The sequence below is a fragment of the Polyodon spathula genome, chromosome 8, assembly GCF_017654505.1.
Source record: "Polyodon spathula isolate WHYD16114869_AA chromosome 8, ASM1765450v1, whole genome shotgun sequence".
NCBI classification, from domain to species: domain Eukaryota; kingdom Metazoa; phylum Chordata; class Actinopteri; order Acipenseriformes; family Polyodontidae; genus Polyodon; species Polyodon spathula.
This window is the reverse complement of record NC_054541.1, coordinates 42024882-42052145: the sequence shown is the minus strand read 5'-3', so window position 1 is coordinate 42052145 and position 27264 is coordinate 42024882. Positions and strand designations below refer to the sequence as shown.

Genomic DNA, 27264 nt, shown 5'->3' with positions numbered 1-27264 from the left:
AGAAACAAGAAATGCACTTCTTTTGCTGACCCACACAAATTGCATAGTATGAAACCATTGTTTTTAGTAACTACTGGCAGGCATTACTGTGGTCCAAGGCATTAATTTAAGTTTTGCTTAAGAAATAATTGCTGCGTTTGTGTCACTGACCCACCTTTTTTTTTTTTTTTTAAATCCAGTAAGGTGGCCAGACTACTTCGGCAAAGTTAATTATCTAAAATAAATCAACTGTATAATGAAACAAGTGAGTGACTGTGTTTGAGCAGTCAGTATATTTTCCACTAGAGAAAGTCCTGCTGGAATTTCCCTTAAGCACTTTAACATCTGGATTTGTAAAGAAAGTTTACCTCTCAATAACATGGTTGTTACTCTAAATGTGTGTTTTGGTATATGAATGTTGTGTGTGTCGTGTTTTTTTTTTTTTTTTTTTTTTTTAAACAATTCCTTATGAAATTGTTGGGTTTACAACCAGAGTTCCTGTAAGCAATCTCCTTCTAAACTGTTTTGCATGACTGCTTTCTGTATTACAATTATTTTAAAAACACTTTTTAGTGAGTAAAATTTAAAGGTTTGGTCCTGATTTAATATGGTTGTATGAGATCCATCAATTTAATGGACACACTTTTTTCTAATTGGTGTGAAATCCAGATGCCAAATTTTACGGTGTAGAATGTATCCACTTTTAGACTCGGGTCAAGTGAAATGCTTAAGAACTTGCATGCATGTGCTGAAAGCTCTGTATTTTAACTAGTACTTTATCTACAGGGGACTGAAATCATGTTACTTAAAGTGGAATAGAATGGAATGGAGACCACAATTGGAAACATGTGCTTAAAAAAATCACTTCTTTACATATTATGGTTAGATGTATTTTTAAGCCATTGTGGCATCCCAAGAGATTCTTAAGTTCTCCAGAGATCCGTCTTCTAGAACACTCCACATAGTTTTTTTCTTTTGCAAGCTTACTGTATATCTGGTATAAAGAAATTCTGAATTATTGATGGGGAAACGACTCTACCATAGTATTGTGAGCTTAATTAGACGCATCTGAGTTTATTACAAACACTGTGGCGAATGAACCTACCAGTAAAAACTGGAAGGGGGTGGGGGGTTTATGAACAGGCATGCTTGTTGTCTGGACTTATCAAATGTAATTGGGTCGTTTTAAAAGGAGCATAGTTGAACCTGAATGGAGTATAAAAAATGGGTTCTAAATGTTTCTATTTTATGTAATGTGTTTCACAGGAAAATCTCCAGGCTAATGGTGTGGGTAGGTTAGGGGCATGCTTACAGGTGGGTCAATATTGACAGTTGCCAACCTGGGACAGTGCTTCAGTTAAAAGGTCCTACCTACAATGGCTCTGTAGGTTGACAAAAGAAGATTTGTTTGCCCTCCTTTAACATTTTTAGATAAAGTTCAAAGAGGGAAACTTGTTTGGAAAGCTCACAAAGTCTTCTGGTTGGAGGGGGGGGGGGGGGGGGGGGATAATATTCTAAGCCAGCTGCACACAAAGTGTACAGAGTTTAAGGTGCCTGCAGTAAAATATGCAAAGCCAACTGTAGTTGTAAGATTGCTTTGTCAACCTTGTTGAACCCCAATGCTGTACAACTTAAATATTTGATCTCTGATCAGTTATCCTTCGAGGTAAATAGTTTAAATAAGCACAGAAATTGCCCAGAGTGAGAGTAGCTTTGATGTTCGAATGGGATATGTGCATATTCATTATTCAGTTTTGGAAGGTTACTAAAACAGTGTGTTGTATTAATCCCATCTGGCTACTTGCAACAGGAAGCTCAGTGTACCTCACTCGAAACACTCTGGTTGACCTTTTTTAAACTGCTAATAATTGTTGCAGGGGAAAGGAAGTCAGCATATTTTGTTATCCAGCTCTTTGGAGCTTGGGCTTTGAATCGAAGGTATGAAAAGGGCAACACACTTCCTATTTCAGTTTCATCAAGTTAATAATAGTAAGTCACTGCAGCCATTAAACAAAGTATGTTTTGAAGTGCCCATGATAGGATACATTCATAAATCAGTTACGGAATAATAAAGGGACAGCTGATCAAAGCAGAATGTTAAGAATAATGTACAGTATAGCAGTTATTGGGAGCTATTAAAAAAAAAAAAAAAAAAAAAAAAAACCTAGTGTGTTCCATAAACTACTTTGTCTTTTGTGTAGACTATCTAATTTTTTTCTTAGTAATTACAGACCCAAGCCGCGGCATTAAGCAGATGTTTTCTATTAATTCTGAGTGAAAGTAAATTATCTCACTTAACTAAATGTTTAAATCAGGCTGTAGCATTCATCCACATCACTGCAGAATCTGATCTCTTCTGTAGTCAAGATTTATTGTTGTTATTATTTGAGGGGCTTTTAAGGGTTCTCTATGTTTTGATCTATAACTGAAAATAGCCTGGGAATATTCTCAGACAGAGCCCTGCTAAACTGAATATTGACCCATTGTCAGCTTCTGCTTTGTTGTGTAATCCTTGTCTAGAAAAATGGGTTTGATGGCTGTGACGGCTGTCCCCATTTCTGTGGAATAGAAAAATCTGATGTTTTGTTTCTCTATACATATTCTGTTTGCGCCCCTTATTTTATCCACCCCCTCCCCATATTGCATTACAGTTTTGGTACAATTTAAAGCACTATGAAAATGTCAGCATGACAAACTCTCTGGCTATTTCACTCAGTCATGCAAATTAAAATTCCTCATACCTTCTTCTAGGAGTGATATTTGCACTGAGCCTGTCCAGAGTATTATTCAATATAGGGGATATTTCAACATAGGGCAGATGACTTGATTATGGTAAACTAATAGAACAATCTTTAGAATGGATCTACAGATTAGACAAAGTTGAGACTTTGCCAGTTATATCCACTCCAAATACAGAAAAGACACACTGTCTAAGCCATACAATGAAGAATCAGTATTCTGAGACAATGAAATGCATCACAGATTTTATTACACAAAGAATAAAGTAGCTCTGTTTTTTATTCAGGCGCACACACACACCCATGGTTCTTGCTAATCATTTATTGGCTTTGCCTCTGGTTTTCATACATTCCTGGACAGATAACAGCATGCTATCACTGCTAACAGTATGTCCTGGTATCCTATATGTGACCTTGTTACTCCACATATGTGAACTCGATCAGGGCTTATGCCTGTAAGAGTCCTTGACTGACCACAGATCTCTTTCTCTTTTTTGGATGTGCTGTGCTCCTTGTTTTAGGAAATGACAATTGTATCTTGATTTCTGTTTAGGAGAGAGGCAGGGTGCTGAAGTGTGTGTGACCTTTGGCAAAATGAGATTTGGGTTTGGCATTCGTCTCCCTCTGCTAACCTGAGTACCAGTTGAGACTGATTTGTGTTAACTGGTTCATTTATGGATTTAGTGTACTAATTAATAGATTTAATTTGGTAGTTTGCTAATTATATTATCTATAGTAATTTGTGTGGTATTTAAAAAAAAAAAAAAAAAAAAAAAAAAAAAGTACATGGTATGAAATTGGTGGTAGTCCTTTTTAATGGGTTTTGGGCATGGTCATCTACTGAATACCCTTCCAAGACCCAAATGGAAATGAGCTCATCAGTTTGAGGCCACTTCTATCAATTGAGTAAAGAAAGCAAGAATGATGGGAGTGAGTGAACAATTTTGTCAAAGTAGGCTGACACTAAAACAAGTGTTTAATTGCCTTTTAAAAACCTGTGTGGATGAGAATTCACTGTAGACTGCTTCTAAGGTGTTTTGTATCCCATTTTGTTTAAGTGTAGAAAGTGGGAAAAGTGGGTTATTTGAAATGTTAAGTTTTTAGTCTGTTTTGATATTTGGTTTAAATGGAACATAACCTTAGTACAATAATTATAGGTGCGGTATTTTTAGTGAGATGAATGCAGGAAGCACACCAGCTGCAGTCTGCGTTCTGATAAGCAAGCGGTTTTTTTTTTTTTTGCATAGCAGAAGTACTGAATGCACGACTCTATACCCTCTGTGTCTGATTCCAATAGTGCTGATGGCTGTGGCCTGTATTTTGTCTAGACGGTAATGTTTCAAGAAGCTCAACAGAGGGAGCCTATTGCCTGGGCCAAACCTTTCCCCCTCCTTTCTGTGACCTAAGATGCAGCTTGACTTATTTGATTAAAACCAGTCACATACATCACAACAGGTGACTAGCTCTGCTGGACATTGCTTCTTCTGTGACCAGTATTGTAAATTGCATCCGTTGTTTTGGGGCAGAGGAGGGTGGATTGTGAACCCTGAATGTAATGTAACATGACAGGTTCAAGGTTCAGTTGTTTTGTAGGATTACTGTGAAATGGCAAGGACGTGTTATGCCCTTATAAAAATGAAGTGATTTTATGCTTCGAAAGTTCACCTTTCACAAGGGCATGGCAAGCCTGACCTTTTCGTTCCATTAAAGTAGAATGTATCAGTTACAATATCACAATAAAGAGGGAGGTTAAAGCACTAGAACTCCAGTAAGCTATAGTAAAACCAGCCCTTTATTCTAACACACTGGTGCTCACAGCTGGAGTCCTGGAGGATAAAAGCATGAGAGGTCATTCAGCCTACTGCCCTAATTAAGGAATAGAATCTTAGTATTGCTAAATTTCAATTGCTGCTTCAAATGGGATCAGCTGGGGCAAGTTATTACTGATTGTTATTGCAAGGTCTAGTCAATGCAGTTTATATATATATATATATATATATATATATATATATATATATATATATATATATATATATATATATATAATATATATATATATATATATATATATATATATATATATATATATATATATATATATATATATATATATATATATATAAAATGTATGTATAAAGTTAACTGTATGTAATAAAGTTCAACATTGTCCACTGTCTTTTGTAAACTAAATTAACACCAATGAAGCTGAATTGTTTAGTGTGTATCTATCTATTGCATTCTATAAAAATTGGCCATGTACATGGATGTAATTGGAGAAGACCTATCTGAGACATTCTAGTGGAATCTTGATAGTAAGTTGGATATGGATTCAAGTGAATGGCTATGAAGGCAGTAGTGTTAAACAGGCCTTGTTGCTGGAATAATGCATTATCAAACTCGTTTCCTATACCCAATTCCAATAATAATTCTGCATTTGGCAACCAAATTTTGAGCAAAGTTTTGAGAGGTTGTTTCCTCGCCATGTCTGTATTGCTCTTGAAATAAGTGAAGGAAAGAAAACCTTCCCCTAATCTAGTAGATTGTGTCCAGTTACAGCACTTGAAATGGCTTACATGTGACAAACTTTACCAAAGTAATATCAGTGGAGAAAGATCTTAAATTGGTTTGTTTACAGCGCCCCCCCCCCCCCCCCCCCCCATATTAAACAATTCCATACAGCCTGTATAATGTAACCTGACATACTTTTAGTGAGGAGTCTTGGATAAATGAAAATTGTATGAAGAAATTCGGGAACAGCATGTTTTGGAATCGCCGATTTTAAATTCTTCAGAGTATGCATGGCCACAGGTGTCGGTTTACAAACTTGGTTCCACTTGACCCTGTCATCACAAATCTTGTTGGTGATGAAATCTGAAAGGTTATGTACACAGAAGACCTTCAATCTAGATATAACTTTTTGCGTAACAGTGAGGACTCGGACCAGGACAGGTAGCGAATATTGTATTTAAAGAATTGATGGTGAAACATCTGAAATCTTTGGTGATTTGTAACTTCTTAGCAATTAACTTCCTGCAGTCTTCTAGATTGAAACCACTTTTGCAAACAAACATGTTGGGGCAAGTTTGAGAATCGCATTACTTCAAAAGGAAGGTGTGGGGGGGGGTTCTTTGTGCCACAGGTTGGCAATACTTGGCTGATTGGCTCCTAAGAAGTTTAAGGTTTTTGGTGGCCCTAAGAGAACAACATTATTGCTCAATCATACAGTATACTGTGACTGTTTAGTATTTTAAATGAAAGAACACAACCATTTAGTGTCTCTTACAAATATTTTTAAATGGTTTAAAATTCTAATTGTACTTTTTTTTTTTTTTTTTTTTTTTTAAAGCATTCGGAGTACATGGAGATGGAGACTGAATATTGACCGAGCCGTACTAAAAGGGATTACATTCTGCTCAACATTATCTGGTGTGACAAGCACAATGTGAGCACATGCAATGGCAAATTCTATTCAGATCGCAGTCTTCTGTAAACCTTTAGTTCATAGTTTTAGTTGGACTAACATTAAACATATGGCATGCATAAGCACGAGCTTCATTTTTTTAGATAACGCAAATATATAATGGATATTTGTTGTGCCTTAAAGTGAAAGTGTCGTTTTAACCCCTTGTAACCCAAGTGTAATTATAAGTCTCTCTCTCTCTCTTTCTCATGACCTAACATGTCCATTGTTAAATTTATATAGTAGTTTCCTCTCTATTTACCCATGGTAGCCCAACCGTGATGCTCACCATTTTTCCGTTAATTTCCAGGGAGGTAAAATAAGGTAACTAATCCAAGGTCACTGAGTGTAAGAAATCGAGACCATCCAGCTCACAGCACTCTTCAGGATATGTATGCTGTCTCATTGTTAATAATTTTACAAGGAATCTGGAATCCTTTAGAAATGCCATATTAATTGTCATGTTTTTTCTATTCCAGCACTTTTTTAAAGCAGTGTGCTGACTAGCTTTATATTTCAGGCCAATATCTGCATGTTTTTTGGAGGCAGTGTGGTCCAGTGGTTAAAGTCTAGGGCTTGTAACCAGAAGGTCACTGGCTCAGTTCCCACCTCTGCCACTATTTGCTCACTGTCTGCCCTGAGCAAGTCACTTAACCTCCTTGTGCTCCATCCTGCGGATGAGATGCTAAATCAGTGTTCTATTTTAAGTGACCCTGCTTATAATGCACCGTTCACAGCCTACCTCTAAATCGCTTTGTGATGTTAGTCCACTGAAAGGCGCTATATAAAAATAAAGATATTATATTATTTTCTGAATTCTCAGCTGATTTAAATATTAAGGCAAAACTAGAGTGTATGAAGCTCTCTTCTTTCAATACGGACTACCTCGTCCGGCTGGTCGGTACAAACGGTTCCTGTGTCAGTTTCATCCAGTTATCCTGCAATGAAGACATCATGACTTTTTTTAATGTCTTTTTAAAAAGAATTAAACACACATTAATAGGATAGCTCTATAGCAGGTAATGTTTTCAACAGTTTTGCCTGAATCAAATCAAAAAGTCGAATCAAAAAGCATCCTCATCAAAGACTTTTTGCCCACAGTGATGGCTTTGCTAAAGACTGTTGTCAGAGATGGCTTTGAATCTGCTGCAGGCATGCAGGTCAAGATAAAAAAAACTAACGAGTATCCGGTTTTTAACAGGACACAATTATACCTTTTCAAATGTGAGTGTTGACAAGTCATATTTCAGGTAAGGGCCCAGTTTTCAGAAACATTTATGAGGTGCGGATGGGATTTTAAATCAGTGTCCTATTGTAAGTGAGTCTGCATATAATGCACAGTTCACAGCCTACCTCTGTAAAGCGATTTGTCATGGTGGTCCACTATGAAAGGCGCTATGTAAAAATATTATTATTATATTGCTCAACTAGACAAACATCCTTTCCAACTCTAATATTTCATACAAGCGTTGGAAAGGGAGTTTCAATTATGTTTTCAAAAGAATTTGGTTTGATGAGGGGGTGTTGGTTCACAGGTTGTCAGGACATGTTTGGCTCGTGATGAGGACCCATCCCCAGGAGGTTTACAATGGGGGCAGTACCAGGTGTGAAGTGCTCTTCAAATTGTTTAGCTAGGGATGTCAGAAGTGGTTGTGAACTCTTGCAAAAGATTTATTTATTATTCTGGTAGTTAGGAAGGTCATGTAGTTGGTGCATGTGTCTTTTTATTTATTTATTTATTTATTTATTTATTTATTGTTAATTTACAAGGTAAATTGGAGTTATTGCTCAGACAGCAATATATTTGTGATTTAAGCTTTCAAATCGGAGAACATACTGTACCTCTATCCATTTCCAGAAGTGTTCATATTTTAGAAATGTTCCAGATCACCCAGTAAACACAGATTTTGTATAGAGAACTGGACAATTTGGATGAGCATGTTTATTAATGGATGAACACAAGTTACAGATGCAGCTCAGACTTGTCAGGCGATGTTCAAAATGCCTGTCATTTAATAAATATGTTCAATCCATTCGACCAGTGTCTCTGAAGAATAGCCATGACTAAACAGTTATAGAACAGTAAGTCAAAGCAGGGAAAACCTGAAAGCAGTAATGTTTTATCAAGCATTATGAAGTCAATCAGACAAGATCCAAGCAATGTTTTTATCATTGAGCAATGAGACAAGTGTTAACCTTCCTCTGGTGCTGCTGCGTAGAACACTACTGTAGGAAATCCCTTTAGGTATTTTGACCTTGTGGAAAGGAAACTACAGTACTGCATCGCAGATGTAAACAGTTTCAGTTAAAGGCTGAAGAATAGTCTGTCTATTGAGGTGGAAATGAGACCCAGCTTTAAGTTGTATGTCTTGTTATTCAACAGGAAGTGGACTTTCACAGCCTTGTGTGATTGTAATATATGGGAGAATAATAGATGCCAAGCAATTGATCTTCTCATATGCAATGGACTAAAGCAGCAGTTTTTGTGATGCATTCTGGTAAACAGTTATAGGACTTAAATCTTGACAGCTTATAAATCCTAATAGAATTTTCCATCTTCTGTGGGGGGGGGGTGGGGGGTGGGGGTGGGGGGTGGAGTGTGGGGGGGGGGGGGGGCAAGAATAGTATTGTATAAATTGTTTTGCTTATCCCATGACCAATAAGAATGCTTTCTGACAACTTTATTAATGTCTGCATTACCTCATTTTTTTTAGCTTCAGGGCAATATGTGAGCTGCATTAGAATTGGGCACAGGGGCATTTTATGGTTATGGGAAAAAAATAAAGTCCCTCCCTCTCATACTTACTCACTCTCTTACGTTATATGTATCTTCTATTGCAGTTGTGATGCTATATCAAATATAATTGCTGCCTTAATGTACAGCCCCCAAAATGATGATGCATACTCCAGGACTAAATACAGCACAGAGACACACAACTAAGGACTTTGGACTTTCTACAATATCAGCAGTGGACAGCCCTTTAATTGTTAGGTGCATTTTACTATTTGTTTTTTTCAACTAAATGTTAAAGTAATTGATAATCTGCTTAACTATTTTATGGGAAATCATCTTTTTTTTTCCTTCTATGTGTTCAGACAATGTGCCAAACATGCAGGTTAACTTTTTTTTTTTTAATATTCTGTCTTGGCAAAATGTTTGTATAGCTTGACCTGATGTTAAATTCCAGGGTATTGAGTGCCATTTTCATTAGTTTATTGCACTTTTGTCTGGTCACTGTTGGGGCCAGGATGTGTTGCTGTTAATGCCTTTTGGCAGGGGAAACTGAAATACTTCTCAGAATGCCTGACACAGTCCCCTTTCTATTCTGTTTTTTAAATGATACAGTAATCATAGTGCCTTAGCCTGCTGTTTTTCCCATGTGGTTTTGGTGGTTGTTGTTAGTTTCAGTGTGTTTCATCTTTTAGAATATACAAGACAGATTGAGATTCTCTTTTTATTATTTAAATGTATAAAGAGGAAGGTCTTTGTTGGATACGACCCGTCTTGTACCTTTTTGTATGATAATTCAGCAGATCATGTGATTGCAAACTGCAGCCATCTCCCTCCTAACTGAAACAAAAGAGAATCCTGTAGGACCCCAAGCTTGGCTCACGCCTGGGCCTCTTGTGAATGGGTCTGTGCCCTTGGCTGTAACAGTGGCTTTCACATGATAATGACTTTTCTTAGCACCCCACAGAAAGTCCATCTCCCCAAGCATTCCGTCCTTTAGGAAGTGTTTACTGACTAAGTACATCATAACACTGATCCGAAAATCCCTTGTCTCTGTCTTTTTTTTGTTTTATTTATTTATTTATTTTTTCAAGTGAAAGCTTGAGGGACTGAGAACTATTCTAAACAGTAACCGTTCTCTAAATTGTAAAAAGGGGGGCGGGTATTTGACTTTACTGGTTCCACTGGTGGTTAAGGATCCTCGTTTTTTAATATAGGTATACACTTAGGGTGATTTTAAATAGTTAAATTCTCGTCCTTTGGGGCTTTTTGAAGAGTCAGTATTGTGAATTTTTGTCTTCTAGTGGCAGGGGCTACTGAATAAATCTCTCGTTAATTATATGACTTGCATAACATTGGACGTATGACTGAAAAAGACGACACAGTTGCATTCATTACAAGAGGCCACTCTAGCTTTTGACCCAGTAGTCCAGTAAATTTATAAATTGTCTCTGATAATGACTTCCCAGGGGAAGCAAAATAGATTAAGAATTGAAAAAAAGGAAATGGAGCTTAGTTGTCTAATGCTAACTTTCTAATTCCACAGAGGAATTAGCTGTTCTTTCAAGCCCCGCACAAACATGCTCATGGGCAGAGCAGGCTTGTTGTTCAAGGCAACAGGAAAGGCTACACCTTTTCAAATTCCTCAGGGAAATAAAGGGGACAACAAGGTCCTTCCTATTTTGGAGATTTGTTTTTTGTGCAAGATGTCTCTGGCTACTGGCCAAGCAAATCTGAATTACTAATATTAACCCATTGACTGTCAGGGGATTGAATTCTGTAGCGTATCCTTCTTTTCCTTTTTTTTTTTTGGACTGCAAGCATTTATTTTTTTATTTGTACCTAATAATCTTGTGCATTAGAAGGGAGAGAAAACATGTTGCCCAGAAAAAGGGTTAAGCTAGCTGGGACTTTTTTTTAAAGGCACAATACATACACTTTTTTTATTTTTCATTTGATTTGATAGTGTACTGTCTAGCCAAAAAAAAAAAAAAATAATAGTTGTTTTAGAGTTTTGAATTTCTGGCTTATCGGGGTTGGTTGGAGCAGAGAACTGTTAGGATTCATATGTTAATTATCTCTTCAAATTCAGTGGCGACTTGTTAAATGATTCTGGCACAATGCGTAGACTTGCTGACATCATTGTTAACTGGGAAAGTAGGAGATGACTTTGAGGCAACCTCCTCACACATGTATTCAGACCTGAGGAAAAAAGTGTGTGTGTGTATGTTTTTCTCCTGAAGGAAGTTTAGTCTGGTCTTGGAATATTTCTTTTATAACGCTGGATACTTAACTAGCTGAAGCATATGGGGAGACAAGCACATTCTCGGAGAAATAAGGTAAGAAGGGTTACCTTCCAAGGGTTTTAAAACTTTAACTAATACAGTATGTGCTTTGCTGCCTTTAACCAAAGGGATTCAAGCACTAAGTGAGATGTGCTTTGTAAAAGACTAACTATACTTTAACACGTCAGCTACTTGAATGGGACCCTATAGTTTTCTAACAGTTTCTGGTCATTTTATGGCAATTACTGAATATAATCAGTACTGTATTTATAGCCCTTAACTCTACTCCTAGGTTTTTTTGTTTTTTTTATAAATGTCTTCAATGTTGTGCAACATCATATAAAGGGTCAAGTTAAGAACGTACCATTGTAATGGTTTAATGCTCACGATTGGTGTACAATTCTCAGGAAGCTGTAGCTATTTCTGGGGTGACAAGTGTTAAGATTCCCTGGTGTTTTTGGAGTCTCCTGATGTGTTTGAAGTGTGCTGGGAGGGTCTTCCTCTGTTGTTGCTGCTTGGGTGGGTAGGTGGGTGGGGGTGGGATGTGAGTGGGCAGGGTTCATTGCATGGGCTGGAGGTGAAGGAAGTCAGCAGTGCTGGCAGCCATCTGGGTTTGCTGTTCACCACGGTGCAGTGTTTGTACAGGCTGTGGGTATAGTGACAGATGGAATATGGATACTAGAACTTCTATCTGAACTGGGAACTGCCTCAGTCTTGGAACAAACAGTGCAAGATTCACTCCAGACTAGCTGCTTTCAGTGTGGATGTGTAGCCTTGTGCTAAGTCAGCAAAAGTAAAGGGTTAACAGGAGCATAGTCTACTCTGCAGTCGTAACTTTCAGCTGTAAAACAGTTTGCACACATCAGCTGGGGCTGGACTCTGCTTTGAAGGTAGGAATTGATTTCTATTTTTGGTTTTGTCTGCTCGGGAAGATTTAGGGGAATTTTATTTTTATTTTTTTTGTTCTTGAATGTGATTATTTTTATATTTATTTATTTAGTCTTTTTCTAGATATTTCCTGGTCTGTCTGTTAATGACAAGTCAGGCGAGTGACAAAGGGCATTGTCACATTTAGAAGGGGCTAAACATTTTATAGTTTTGTTGACATTGTTGGTTCAAAAGTGTAAATCTGCTGTATAGGCGAGTAAGAGCTTGAATAATATAGGCTAGATTATTTTATTTATTATTATTCTTAGAAATATATTTTTAAATGTTTAGTCGATTAGTTAACATAGCATGTATAAAAGTGTATCTAATCCATTACTGTATAAACAGCTTATTTGTAAACTACTCAATCGAGCAGAGCCAGTTGTGATTGGGTTTACAGTTGGCAATGTTTACCATTTATATTGCTTAAACAGTATGGTTAGTGTAATTTCATTTCTGGCGTTTAGTCTAGTCTAATTTTTTTCTACTTCATAAGCTGTTGCCCTTCATTTGCATACAGCTGAATTGGCAACTCACGTCAAAGCTTGTCTGGAAATTTGTTTAATTTGATGTTGAATATTGATGCTACGTTTGGGGTCGGCTAACGCTTTTCTCAATATCGGATTAGAGAACTGACATGAGAGCTGGCATCAAATTTGTATCCAGTTTGCAATGCAAATCTGTCATTGGAAGAGTTCTCTGTCTCAGGGCACATGGATCCACCATATGCAGGTGGTCCATGTAAGGTTAGACTAATCTCCAGGGGTAGTCTCAACAGTTATTTGGCTTTGAATTAATAGCATTTTAATGAAGGATGTTTGCTGGCACTGCAATGTCCATGGAGATTCGGCCAAATATATAATCTTATTTTCATTTATCATTGGTAATGTAACCAACATTGTACATTGTGGCTGCAATAGGACTTGTATGTGTGTTGGGTGGGGGTGGTGCTATGTTATTTTGCCAGCATATGGGCTGTATTATATGAAATTGGTTTATACAGTTCTAGTCTTGAGACTTTTTAATTCTCTCTCCCAAGTGTTTTCTCTAGATTTGTTTTGAAGGCTTGTGCTTTTTTTCCCACAAAGGAACATGTTGTTTGAGTGCCAACAGGTGACGAGTTGAAACCCGAGTGGATGTGTATATTGGACCGCAGTTCTGTAACTGTCCCATATGTGGTGTGTTTTGAGTAGAACGATGAAAATCCAGTGGAATGATTAAAATAAATAAATAAATAAAAACCGGAATGTAATGCAAAAAGGCCCTTCACAGAAAATAAGACTTTTTACAAGATGTAAAATAACCCTTATTTTTTTTATTTCATTGACATTGCATTTCTTCCTTTTGTTCAGGGGTCTGTCACTGAGGCAGTAATAAGTGGAAGAATGCAGTGAAAGAATGAGACCATTGTGGTACATTGAGATTGCCTTTTGTCTGTTTTAATGACCACAATGTGTGTCATTTCCAGGTACATTTGATGTGTCACTTGGTGTGTGTGTGTACCATAAAGTTAAGTTGCTGAAAGAAGTTTTATTGTGGTGCTCTAATGGGAGTCAAATGGTTGGATATGGTGCAGAGTTTGAACGAGTGACCTTTTCATACCCAGAGGTCATGTTTTAGTACTTCACTAAATCAGCATGTATATTTTTCGGATGAAATCGATCCCCTTGCAGGCCAAAGCTACTACAGGCAAAAGGCTCTCTCTGTTTGTGTTGTAATTACAGTAGTTCTGTTTTCTTTAAGTGGACCAGCTATTCATTTAATTAGGCACAGACCATATCTTTGACCTTTGCCATGGCCTTTAATCATTTTTCAGCAAGACAATATTTCTTCACATGTGAAGCCCATATAACTTTAGAAATGGAAACTGCAGAGATTTAAGAAAGGTAGGATATAATATTGTACATTATTGCCCTGTAGAAATCTTTGAATTTAAGTATTATATAAATGTAATTATTTTTTGTTTTGTATGATACAAATACAATGGAGAGTGTTTGTTTGTTTGTTTGTTTATTTGTTTGTTTTTTCATAAATCCTGGCAACCTTGAAGGAGGTACGTTTTCCAAGCAACCCAGCATTGCTTCGTTCAACTAGTCTTTTCTGAAACAAGGCCTGCAGAGGAAAGACTTCATATGCACAACGATTAAACTGGGGACAGTTTTAGAAGCCTTTGTCTTAGTTTCTCACGCCATTCTTATTGCTATTGTAATTTTCTTAATTGTTTGATACCAAATTTACCATACGACTCACTGGAGCAGCCAGTGTGACTCCCCCGCTCTCCAAGCAACCCCTGCACCCCTCGCTTGAGGCTACCTCTGCCATTGTGGGTGGATTTGTGTGATATGCATCTTGTATTCCCCAAAGCCATGTTAACAAGCAGTTTTACAAAGAGAAGTTGTTAAACAATTTGCCCCACAGGACACTGCTGAACAGCAGGGGACAGTGGAGGGTGGGTGTTCGAGTAACTGGACTAAGAATCCATGACCCCTTGTGCTTGGTCACCGGTGACTGTACAGGATGTAAAGTTCAATGGAGATGCAGTACTTTAAGAAAGACATGGAGGTTTCTCAGTAGGATTTACCTAATCTTGTGCTAATCTCTTGGAGTGTATTGACCATAGTAATTCAGGAAAGAAAAAAAAACCCACAAATGAGTACACATTCCTACCGGTATTTAAATGGCAATTGGGGAAATGAACAAAGCAAAACAAACACTTTTTTTGTGTTTGTGTTTACTAAAACCTTATTTTCACACAATGTTTATTTATTTTATAATGTTATCTTCAGAATAGTCTGCTAGTATAAGACACTGTGGCATAACAGTTGACATGTACTTTACCTGTAACTTTGATTGTAATTGTTTTCTGTAGGGCCTCAAATACCTTGTTTTATGAATAGCCAGTAGCCACTTGCAAAGGGTTAGCTAATCATTGCCAGGGAGCCAGAGAAGCCATGTAAAGCCATCATGCAAAGAAAAGCATCATTAAACCAGAAAATGGGTATCTGAGTCCAGCTGACACTGCAACAGTCAAACAAGTTTAGCCATGAAGAAACAGAAATTGTGTGTGTGGTGTTTTTTTTTTTTTGTTTTTTTTTTTTTTTTTTTTTTTTTTTTTTTAACTTTGCAGGCTGCATCTGATTTTAGTTTTCATAGCTGTTCTGGTTTACCTCCTGTGTGCTTTCTGCTGAGGTGTTTTTTTCCTCCTGAAGTTGCTTGCTAAAAGCTTTTGTCTGAAGAATGGGTGCAACTGCAAAATCATCCGTTCACACAGGGCCTGCTATCTGTCACGGGGTGAGCTTCAGTAGCAGAAGAAAAGGATGCTTGTGTGACACCTAAGTGATTTGCAGGGAAAGCGATCTGAATTGAATGAATATTGGAGCATTTACTTCTAGTTTTTTTTTTTTTTTTTTTTTTTTTTATCTCTTCCAGTTTTGTTTTAAGTTGATCATTTGGATGACCGATACAAACATGATAGACAGCAAGGTGTGACTTCTGGCTAGTGGGCTTTTGTCAAAATAAATACCTGTGTACTGTGCTGTTGATTATCATGTAGATAAATATAGACACCAATGTCGAGGACCTTTAACAAATACTGTGAAACATACATGGGGACTGAATTACATGATAAATTATATATATATATATATATATATATATATATATATATATATAAATATAGTGTGTGTGTGTGTGTGTGGCTACCATTTTTTAAAAGATTATTTTCCTTTCATGCCCAAAAATGTTATACATTTGATGCATAATGTTTTGTGCTGCATATCTCCCTCTCAACATGTACTCCTAAAGCTGTTTCTTGTTTTTTAAAAGATAACACAGTTGCTGCAAGAGTCCAAGCCTTTCTTCTTGGTTGAAACACTTGAATGTATTGGTTTGTGGAATTGTCGGTAAAAACATAATGGGGGGGACGGGGGACGACTTTGTTTGGTCTTGCTGGTGTGAATGTTTATGAATGTGTTTTGATTACTGTTTTAATCTGGCAGCAGATTTTTAGACTTTGAAAATCTAAATTGAAAAACCAACCTGATTGCAAATCAGATACTTGACTGCTGTGTTCTTGAACGACAGTGTAATTACTGTAAGATTTATTTTTTATTACTGTAGCTTAAACTAATTTTGAGATCTATATATCGCCATGTACCAGCAGAATGATCTGTAATGTTTTGGTATTTGAGCTAAGATACTTGTTTTATCTCTTTCTTTTTTAGACTTGTTGCAAGCATTTTTCTTTTCAAGAGTGTGTTCAATCCTAAACGCAATTCAAAGACCAAATTGTATTTCATTGAAGTGTGCCAGAACTTTTTGACTAGGCTTATGTGTTTTATTAGAGTTGGACAGCCAGTCAACATTAAGCAGTGCCTCTCTGATGGTTCTTTGCCAATGTCAACCACTGGCACTCTTAATGCAGAAAGCTAAGGCTTGTGCTGTTAACACGTTTCAAAGAAGTTTCTAAACGTCTAGCTTATTTTGAGGCCATTGTCTGATTTCTGTTTGCTTCAGAGGATATATTGATCTTGCTTCATGGACCACAATCCCTTCTTAACCAGCAAAGGTATTGGCATGGCCCTCTTAAAAGTTGGCATTTCTTTTGTAAGTATTGGCAGTAGACGAGCAATGAAACAATACATTTTTTTGCAACTGTCAACGACTTGCAGTGCCGTTTCTATAGACAAATAAGAATAACTTGAAGCCTGTCTGATTTAAAGTGATATTGAACATCACTTTGTCGAAGATAATCAAAATGCTCTTGAAACTCAATGTGTTGCATTACATGCCAAATGTAGAAAAATGTCTTAATCTGCTAGACCATGTTATATACCTTTTAGTCCTCTCTTTTGTAACAAGTTGTTCCCCCCCCCCCTTCTGCACAGAATTGCTGTTTGATGCATTGCGACTGTTGAGGCGGGTATCAGCAAGGAGTCTTGTCGCTAGAGATGGAGCAGAAAGTAAGCAAACTCGGCTTTGGTTTTCAACGCAGTTCTACTTCAGACGATGATTCTGGCTGTGCTTTGGAAGAATATGCCTGGGTTCCACCTGGGCTTAGGCCAGACCAGGTATGCATTTTACATGATTTTCTTGTGTTTTCTAAAGTCATTGATGTATGTTTAGGTGCTCGACCAGCAGTTTCATAAAAGAACTGAGGTCTGGAAGTTTCACACACCCCTTGAGTTTTAGCTTCAAGCACAGACACAGCTAAAGATTAACCTCTTATTGAGGAGGGTTTAAACAGTAGCATAGCAACTGTTTTGAGCTTCCAAAGCAGCTTAATGGCTAGAATTTACTGTATTTGTGGAAATGATCCCTGCCCCCTGCCCCCCCCCCCCCCAAAATTAATTTTGGGGCAGGTAAAATCCTGTCTTCAGTTAAACAGGGCCAGCTGTTGCTGAAAGCGGTATTTTATTAGGTGTTGGGTGCTGGACACTATAATTAATGAGACCCTTGCTTCTCTGTATTCAATCTGTCATCAGAGTTTGAAAGCCAGTGTGTTTTTGTAACATCCTGTTGGAGTCAATTAATATACCATGATCTTTACAAAGGCCTAATGAGTTCTGGTAAGGTTATTTCACAGGCTTGTCTTGCATCAAGGGAGGAAAATGGATGTTGGTGTACAATGTGGTTCCTGGTTCTATTTCATACTATGCAGTTGTGGGAGTTGGAATCCAGTTTATAGCATTAACAAAAAACTACCCAAAAATGCTCACATTTAAAAAGGCGGCTTAAACGTTTGGTTATTTGCATTTCTTGCCTTCAGTCAGTACTTGGATTTCAGTGTATTGTTTTTTTCATTCCCCATTTCTTTTTTGAAGAGGTCTGGCATTCATTTGCTGCATTCTTCAGTTTGCACATTACAGGCTGGGCCTGCATACATTGTAAAACCGATCTTCCGTTTATTTAGAGAGGAACCCACTTTAGTAAAAAAAGACAAAACCAAATGCTGCTTTTAATTACTGCATTTTTATTTCAGGATGTTGGATCAAACCAGGCCAAGGCATATGCAATTTACTCATTTTCCACAGAATCCCTAACTGAAAGGTGTTTAGCCACAGGATCTTTCTAGCCTGCCAATTTTATTTTATATATATATAATAAAGGGGGCTACAATGGCTGGTAATGAAATAATTTGCTGACTTTTTACAGTCAGCAAAAAGATTAAACTTGTGTCTGGGGGAAATGTGGCATTTTCCCAAAGAAATGAAACAGAGGGAGGTGGGGAAGGAGCAGTTCTATTCCTCCTTGGAAGCACACATGGATGCAATGAAGATTGATGTGAGGGATGGGCCTGATATGCAGGAGATCACTAAAACACCAACTCTCAAGCTTTTGTCTTTCCAATGTGTAAAGTGCGTGGAGCCAGTGTAATTTGTTTATAGCGGCTGTTTATCAGGATTGCTTCACACATTATGTGTGGTAATTGTAGCTCAATGTGGAATGTTAGATGGGCTTGTTGACCAGCTTGGGAGAGGGAGGCGGAGTTAATAGCAGCATTAAATGTGCATAATTTATGATACCCCCTCTCCTTAATTGTCAGTGTAAATTGCATTCCACAAGATGCGTTCAGCAGTTGGGTGCTAGTTATAGCAGAGACGATCTAATTCTTCGGACTTGGCTCATCTGGTCCTTGTAATGGCTGAAGATCATAAATCCCTGGACCTCTGGTTAATGTAGCATCACACAATTCCTATTAAACTGCAGTATCCTGGCTAAAATGACAACCGTCTGCTAATTTAATTTAAGTTAATTTTTTGTGGCAACTTTGGGACTCCTCATTATCCTCTGAAGGTATCCACCGTTAATCCTTGCTAATTACGAGCTTCAAATGTCTCTTTACTTAAATTTTTCATTTTTCTTGTTCAACTGCAGGTACAGCTGTACTTTTCCTGTCTGCCTGATGAAAAGGTTCCTTATGTGAACAGTCCCGGAGAGAAATACCGAATCAAACAGCTCTTGTACCAACTGCCTCCTCATGATAATGAGGTAGGGGGAAAAAAAATATACAAAGTTAGGCATGCAAAAAAACAGCAGGCGTCCTTGTTTAAAGAGTTCCTTTAAGTAAAGCTGCCATGAAAACGCACCACTTTTAACTGTTTAAAGTTTCAAATCAAATGATTTAAAGCCTGCAATTAGCATGCACTACTTGGCTCACAATGTTCACTGGAAGGCATTTTAGCTTGCAGTCCAGTGGATTCTGGTAAATGTAGTCCTGCTACTCTTAAAGAAAAAGGGAATGGTACCCGAGATGGGTCAAATGTACCAAAATGCATTGTGATACGAGTTGAAAAACCTGAACTGTCCCAATTTGTCCTAGTGAACATGGAGTCAAATGGTAGCCCTAGTGATCAGAGCATATATTGCTCTCTGTTGTTCCCAAAGTGGGTCAGTACAATAAAACTTTACACAAGAGGCTTTCATATTGTTTGCAGCCACCCACTGCCTATCATGACCCTAAAAATTCCTAACAGTACTTAAGTGTAGAAAAGAAAATATTCAGTGTCTTAAGGTTTGAAACTTAAAAAAAAAAAAAAAAAATATATATATATATATATATATATATATATATATATATATATATATATATATATATATATATATATATATATATATATATATATATATATATATATATATTTTTTTAAATTCACATTGAAGTTTTATTTTTTAATAATTAACTGAATTAAACTTAAATTCAAATTCCTTATGTCGGTTTTATTTAGTTAAGCTGTACTTGCATTTTAAAGTGACACATGTATTTTAGTACGTTTTAATCGGTTTGCTTTTCTTTTTTCAGGTAAGATATTGCCAGTCCCTTGGTGAGGAGGAAAAGAAAGAGTTGCAGATGTTCAGCGCACAGCGCAAAAAAGAGTCGCTTGGAAGGGGCACGATTAAACTGCTTCCAAGAGCGCTGATGCACACAGTCTGTGAACAGGTTTGTTACTTTTACAGTAAAAAAGCATGGTGTACAAATTAAGAGGTCATTAGTAATATGTGTTGAATGCATTTTCATAAGGCAGCTGCAGTATTCAATCAGATTTTCAGATGGTTTAGATCAAGTAAGTTAAGTAAAAAATGCCTTTGTAATCTGCTTCCAAGAGTGCTGAAAAGTTCAGTGTTGTCTTTGTGAAAACCACTAAAACTTGTCAAAATTCTTTCGCATGTGATCACCATCTATCATTTTTTTATTTTATTATTATTATTTTTTTAACCTGGAACCTCTGTGGATATCTTTTTTTCAAACCACAAACGAAGCCCAATGTTTGTGGTTCTGGTTCCTCGAGTCAACAGATGTCAAGAATTGATATGGATCCACATTGACAGGGCAGAATAAAGGATATATTTTTCTCTTTAGTGGTTCTATGAAACTCTGGTGGTAGAAATTACATAAGTTGGCTGGTTTGGTTAAAACCACATTTTGGGCCGTAAAAAAAAAAAAAAAAGTGAAGTTGTTAATGTATTTCTGAACCTTACAGGGAAAGGTTTGAAGTGGCACTGCAAACTGGGCTCTGGGTTCTGCTAAATCTGTATATACTAATACGAATGCTGATTCTTGAGTAATCTCCAAGGGTTGGTTTACTGGTCAACCTATTAAATAGGTACTTAATATTACTGCACATTGAAAAGGTGGTTCTAGTCTAATGCTGACCCAGGGTGTTTTGTTTGTTTCCATACAGTGTGGAGAGAACATCAATGGATGTGAAATTGCAGTCTTTGCATCAAGAGCAGGTCCTCAGCTCTGTTGGCATGCAGCATGTTTTGTTTGCGCAACCTGCAATGAGCACCTCGTTGATCTCATCTATTTTTACCAAGACGGAAAAATTCACTGCGGCAGGCACCACGCTGAACTTCTGAAACCCCGCTGCTCTGCATGTGATGAGGTAAATTAGGTCAAAATGTGCCTATTATAACAAATTAATATAGCAGAAAATCTAATTAGTATTTTGGCACTTCTACATTTCTGTTGTCTTATTTGTACTGAAATAGGGATATTCCATAAGTGTTAAGCTAAGGATTTCCCCCTGTATTTTACTTGGTCTAGTTAACACTATTTGGTTTGTTTATTAAACCGGGATTTGAATTTTGTATATCCAGTTTCAGTTTTGTGTTCTATCATGAATAGAACCCATGTTCTTTTAAAAAACCTGCTTCATATTAGACAGGAATGTTGGGTGGGGTGGGATTTGAGGGAGCCAGCAATTTTTATTCCATTTGGTGGCAGATAAATTCGCAAAGCCTTTTTCTTTTGTGTGTGTGTGAACTTGCATTCTGTATAGTTTGACAATGCTGTGTACACTTGTGGCCTTAAGTAAGCATTTTACAGAATGTACTTTGAATCTTTTTAGCCTACAAATGCAACTTGTATTTGACCAATAGAGTTTTTATATAGGATATGTTACATGAAAGTGCAAGATTAATGGGATATTTTTTTAATTTTTTTAGATAATCTTTGCTGATGAGTGCACAGAGGCTGAAGGCCGCCACTGGCACATGAAGCACTTCTGCTGCTTTGAGTGTGAAACTGTTCTCGGTGGGCAGAGGTACATCATGAAGGATGGACGTCCATACTGCTGTGGCTGCTTTGAATCCCTTTATGCAGAGTATTGTGAGGTCTGCGGAGAACATATTGGTAAGTTTACTTGCACCCAGTGTTAAGCAAATTGGCCTACATGTAAAAACCTTGACCGCAAGATAAACGTTTCCCATTGTCTTTCATTTAGGTGTCGATCATGCCCAGATGACTTATGATGGACTACACTGGCATGCTACTGAAACATGCTTCTGTTGCTCCCAGTGCAAGACCTCCTTGTTGGGATGCCCATTTATGCCCAAACAAGGAAGGATTTACTGCTCCAAAGCCTGCAGTGTGGGGGAAGACATTCATGCTTCTGATTCCTCCGACTCTGCTTTTCAGTCTGCAAGGTCGAGAGAGTCCAGGCGTAGCGTGCGTATGGGCAAAAGCAGCAGATCCGCCGATCAGTGCAGACAGTCCTTGCTGTTCTCTCCGGGTGTGAACTACAAATTCCCAGGCTTTTCTGTCAACGCTGATGACACCTTGTCCCGTAAATTAGATGGCCTAAGTCTCTCTCGGCAAGAAACCAACCTAACAGACGATCATTTTTGGAAGAATCGTGAGGAACAGGAAGTCCCTGAGGACCACGAAGAATGGGCTGAGCATGAGGACTACATGACACAGTTGCTTCTGAAGTTTGGAGACCGGGGCATTTTCCAGCAGTCTGAGGACACTAGACAAACAGACTTATGGGTGTCTGACAATGGGATGAAACTGAAATCTGAATCCAAAACCAATAGCCAAAATCAAAGCCTTGCAAGCAAGAAATACCAGTCTGATATGTACTGGGCTCAGTCACAAGACGGCTTGGGGGATTCTGCGTATGGTAGTCACCCAGGACCTGCCAGCAGTAGAAAGATCCAAGAGCTAGAGATGGACCATGGCGCAGCTAGCTATAAACATGACCAAAAGCAGTGGTATGACGACTCCTTAGAATGTATTACAGATGAACTCAAACAGCCTGAACACAGTGTCAGAGACTCCATGGATTCTTTAGCTCTATCTAATATTACTGGTAAGTTCTACATTGTTTTAGCAGAGATTTAAAGTATGTGAATTTTAGAACCGTTACAATGCTTTGACATTTAGTGCTAAATTATAGAAGGTGTGAAGTTATGACATGCATATCCCTGTAATAACATTTTTATATTGTTTGTATCCATCCTGTTTAAGCTTTTAGGTATTTTATTAATTTATAAATAAAATTTAGGGATTATTGTTTTTAAATATTGGCATACATTGGATTGAATCGAGGCATGATTTGAAAATGTACCCCAGTCAGTGTATTGCTCTTATCAGAGGGATACAGTAGCTCCAACTTTTTGAAGCTGATAGGGAGAGACATTTTGCTTCCAATATATGATATTTTAATTTGTAAAACTGTATAACACACGCATTATAAAGTCGCACAAAGTGTCTGCATATGTAGTACTTGAATTGTGCATTGATCTGGAAAGCATTCATAATTAAACTATTCTTTCTACAGGAGCGTCGGTGGATGGAGATAGCAAGCAGAGGCCTTCCTTGTATTCTCTACAGAACTTCCAGGAACTTGAAAATGAGGACTGTGAAAAAATGAGCAACATGGGGACATTGAATTCCTCAATGCTTCACAGGAGTGCCAGTTCCTTAAAGAGCCTGACTTCTGAGCTAGAGCAGGAAGAAGTGTCGCTGCCAGAAGAAAAACCAAAGCCGATTCACATGCCGATGCTTCGCAGATCCAAGTCTCAGTCAAGGCCCCAGCAAGTGAAGTTTTCGGATGATGTCATTGACAATGGACATTATGAGACAGCTGAGGTCCGCCAGCCTCCAATGAGTGAAAGGACTCGACGGAGGGCCTATCACTTTGACGAGCCGGGCCAGCGACCACGCCATCATCACCATAGGCACAGGAGGAGCCGGAAATCTCGTTCTGACAACGCACTTCACCTGGCAGCCGAAAGGAAGCCCCACCCCAAGGAGAGATCCCTTATTTACAACCCAGAGGATTACGGCAAAATGATGCAGACCAAGTGTCAACGGGACGTTCGGGCCTACATGCACAATCCAGAGCTGTATGGACCGTATTCCCATGCCGTGGTGCAGAACCAGGTACCAGATACATTTCTCGGGCTGTATGGAGACGAGGAAACTTGGTGCTCCACCTGTTCTTCTTCTTCATCATCTGACTCTGAAGAAGAAGGGTATTTTCTTGGGCAGCCCATTCCACAGCCCAGGCCACCACGATACAATTATTATACAGATGACCTTACCGGTCCAGTGTCGGCGTTGCCAGTATCCCAACGTGGGAAAAGGACAACTAAATCAAAAAAGAAGGGACGCAAGGGCAAAAATTGCATCATTTCATAGACCAGTGTATTAAGGAACCTGTTTTATCCCTTGTTACCCCTGTGGACTAGTATTCATGTTGCACACAAGTTGAATAACAGAGCAGTTTTTTTTTTTTTTCAATGCAGCTGTTACTTTTATTTTTTTTAACCAGGTTTACAGTCTGTATGAGTATTTTAAATGATATGGAATTACCCCACTTGACCATGTAACACGATGTTAATGCATATGGGTCTCGCAAGCAAACGGATGAAAACGAAGGGTTTTCTAGTTAAAAATTCGGCTAAATAAAGCAAGCATTAAACACAGCAGCATTTAGTAATTTCCTATCCTTTGTATTTATAATGTAGCTATTAGTGACTAACTGTGTCCCTGTAACCCTGTGTGTGATGGGACAGTGTAAATACCCTGGTAAATAACCAAGGCCTTGTTAGGTCACAGGACTTCATTTACAGGGTAAGCATTGTAAACAGATCAATGTAATTTGTATAAATGTAAAAACTGGAACATATGGATAAGGATAATAAAAGCGGATAATGTGATGTTTGAGACCTGTTTTGTTTTTTTTTTTTATTTTATTTAGTCATCTTGGCTTGTAGTAATAATGTGCTTGTGCCTGTCCCTTTTTTAATAGGCACATTTCAGTATAGCTGTTGTAAATTTAATGACTTGCAAGCGGAGCATGAGCATTCATACATTACTTACAGATTTATTTATTTTTTTATAATCAAACATTAGCCAAATTTAATTGGACTTGACCATGCAGAAACCAAAAGGTTGTTTGAACATGATATGGTGGTATACTTTTATGTAGTAACACTAAAAGAAACTTAGACTTGTAGTCTAAACGTTTGTCAGTAATCTGTTTCTGCAGCACTTCTAGCACAAACACTTGGCTTGACTTCTTTCAAAACAGTAGTAATATAAAAGCAGTAAGCTGATGTTATAATAGTCCAGAATGTGAGCAGAAATAGTCCTAAAGATACAAAAGTTTATAAAATCTACTAAAATATGTGTTTTCATTACCAAGAATTTACCCCTCCACAGTGTCCACTCCGGTCCTGGAGTGCTGTTCCATCGCTGGTTTTATATGTACGATTATTACGCTTTAGGATCTGGTCAGAGGTTTAATTGGTAAAATTTAACAACTAAGGACATGATTGGAACAAAGACCTGGACTTGAAGTGCTGACCTTGCCTAACCCTGCTGTACAGTGCTTCGCATCAAAAGCAGGCAAGTGTTTTGGCTAGTGCCAGCATCAGTGATTCAACATTAGCCGAAATGATTGTCAACTTGGCTTGACTTATTTCAGAACAGTAATAAACTAATATTTAAATGCATATGTGCTTTGCATTTTGTTACCTTCATTTAGTGATTCCAAATGATTGTAAAAAACAGAGCTAATGCATTGTGTTGGGCATTGACAAGTCTTGTGTCCTCTTCATGGCATTTCATTTCAGGTTCAATGTGTTTAATTAGAGACTGGTGGCTAATTTTATTGTTGCTTTTGATGCCTAAAATGTCTGCATATGTCATTATGTCGTTTCATTTTAATACATTGCATTTCCAAGCCATTGAGGAACAGGCAGAGTGTGGCTCCTCATACGATGGAATGTCACTGTTAGACGTCTCCCTTCATTGCGTTTCCGTTTTCTGAATGCTAACGGAAAATGTGTTTTTTCAAATGGTTTATTTTCAAATGCCAGGATAACCTACAGAAAAGCAACCTGTGAAAACCTGTTAAATCTTGGTCAGAAGTAATTATTTTAGACTGTTTTTAAAAGGCGAAACACAAATCAGAACGACTTTTGCAAATAAAGCGACACTACAGGGACAGGTAAAGCTGGAAAATACTTAAATTATAACTTTCAGCTAAACCAACCACATGTATGTGTTTTAATTTTTGTAAACCCTGAATGCCTACTATCCTACAGCTACAGAATTCCATAGCTGGAGGTCAGAACTAAAAACCTTATGTGCTCATCAACTTTCTAGTACAAAACGAAGGCTACGTATTTCCAGAAAATAACTTTGAAAGAACCAAGAACTACAAGTAGTCTCCGTGGAAAACTGCAGACAAATTGAAAATCTGCAGAGTGTCATTTGTTTTCCATAAAGAACTTGTCCAATTCTGCAGTAATGACTTTTCATTGAAAAATATTGTATACAAGTTTTAATAAATAAGAAAAACCAAATCAGTTAGTTAAGAAATAGCCCACTACCGGGTGTGCGTTAAGACATAGGCCTTATCTTAAATATGTATGCAGTGGGTTATTGCGCGCTTAAAATGGTTAAATATTCAAGCCTTTCTTTGTGTGGTTTAAAAAACTAAAAAAATCTAACTGCTTGCTTACATGTTTTATACCCTTTGGTAAGATTTATTAGCCCTCACCTCTTCTCAACATTAGTTTAACTTCTCCAGAATCTCCCAGACAGCCAGTGAGGCAGTCATATCGGTCAACCTAAACCGAATTGTTCACTGCATTGTAATACACACACTGATGTTTGCAATTACCGTAATGTAGTTAACCTTTTTTTTTTTTAATACCATGTTCTTAACTATGAACTTAAGGGTTTTTGGTCCCCCCCCCCCTCTTTAGAATTGTACTTTTTAGGTTGTACAGCATATATAAGTTGCTTCAACCTGCGCTACTCTAGTGCTACCTAATAGCAGTAGTAGGTAACACTGAAGAAAAATGTAAGGAGATGCTACTACCCCTCTGCTGGCACTGAAGCACTATAGTGGGTGTGGTTTGAAAGTCAACATTGTATGCAACTAAGGGACACAGTTGTTCAGCCAGGTACTCAGATGTTTATCATTCTAAGTTGAGCATTCATGCGAGCATCCTTTTATAGCAAATACCAGCACCCACTGTATTTTCGCTCTCTGCTTTTGCTTGAAGAGCTGGACTCTTAAGTATATTGTATTGCCGCCATTGCAGTACAATACGTGACCTATATTGTGCTTGAAACTCCTGCAATTGGACACTTGACAGATTGTTACATTGTATAATGTAACTGAAAATTAAAAGGAAACCAAATTCAGCAAAATTTACCGTGGTAAAGTTGGTTTGAAGTTAGATATTCATTTGATATATTGACAACCATAGCGCCTACACTTTTCAAACTAACTTTACTGGGAAGCTGACCGGTTGTGAATATTCACCTTCCCTTTAACGGAATTCTCTAAACATTTTGTGAAAATCAATACAATATCCTATATGCACACATAGTAAACA

The 27264-nt window shown here is 37.7% G+C and overlaps 1 protein-coding gene across 4 annotated transcripts in view; it reads left to right on the top strand.

The window, feature by feature from the left end:
- The window catches only part of LOC121319975 (prickle-like protein 1), a 31438-nt gene extending 6871 nt beyond the window's left edge, over positions 1-24567 (top strand). Inside the window, exons 2-9 of one of the 4 annotated variants that reach the window (XM_041258009.1) lie at positions 6064-6159; positions 17007-17189; positions 18997-19110; positions 19922-20059; positions 20802-21005; positions 21568-21754; positions 21846-22712; positions 23184-24567. In XM_041258009.1, coding sequence (XP_041113943.1) covers positions 17070-17189; positions 18997-19110; positions 19922-20059; positions 20802-21005; positions 21568-21754; positions 21846-22712; positions 23184-24046 — 2493 coding nt within the window. In that variant the 5' untranslated portion in view covers positions 6064-6159; positions 17007-17069 and the 3' untranslated portion in view covers positions 24047-24567. Of the gene's footprint in view, positions 1-6063; positions 6160-10939; positions 11248-11643; positions 12084-17006; positions 17190-18996; positions 19111-19921; positions 20060-20801; positions 21006-21567; positions 21755-21845; positions 22713-23183 lie in introns of those variants that run through there. The other 3 variants (XM_041258012.1, XM_041258011.1, XM_041258010.1) reach the window with 3 other exon arrangements.
- Positions 24568-27264: the final 2697 nt, after the last annotated feature.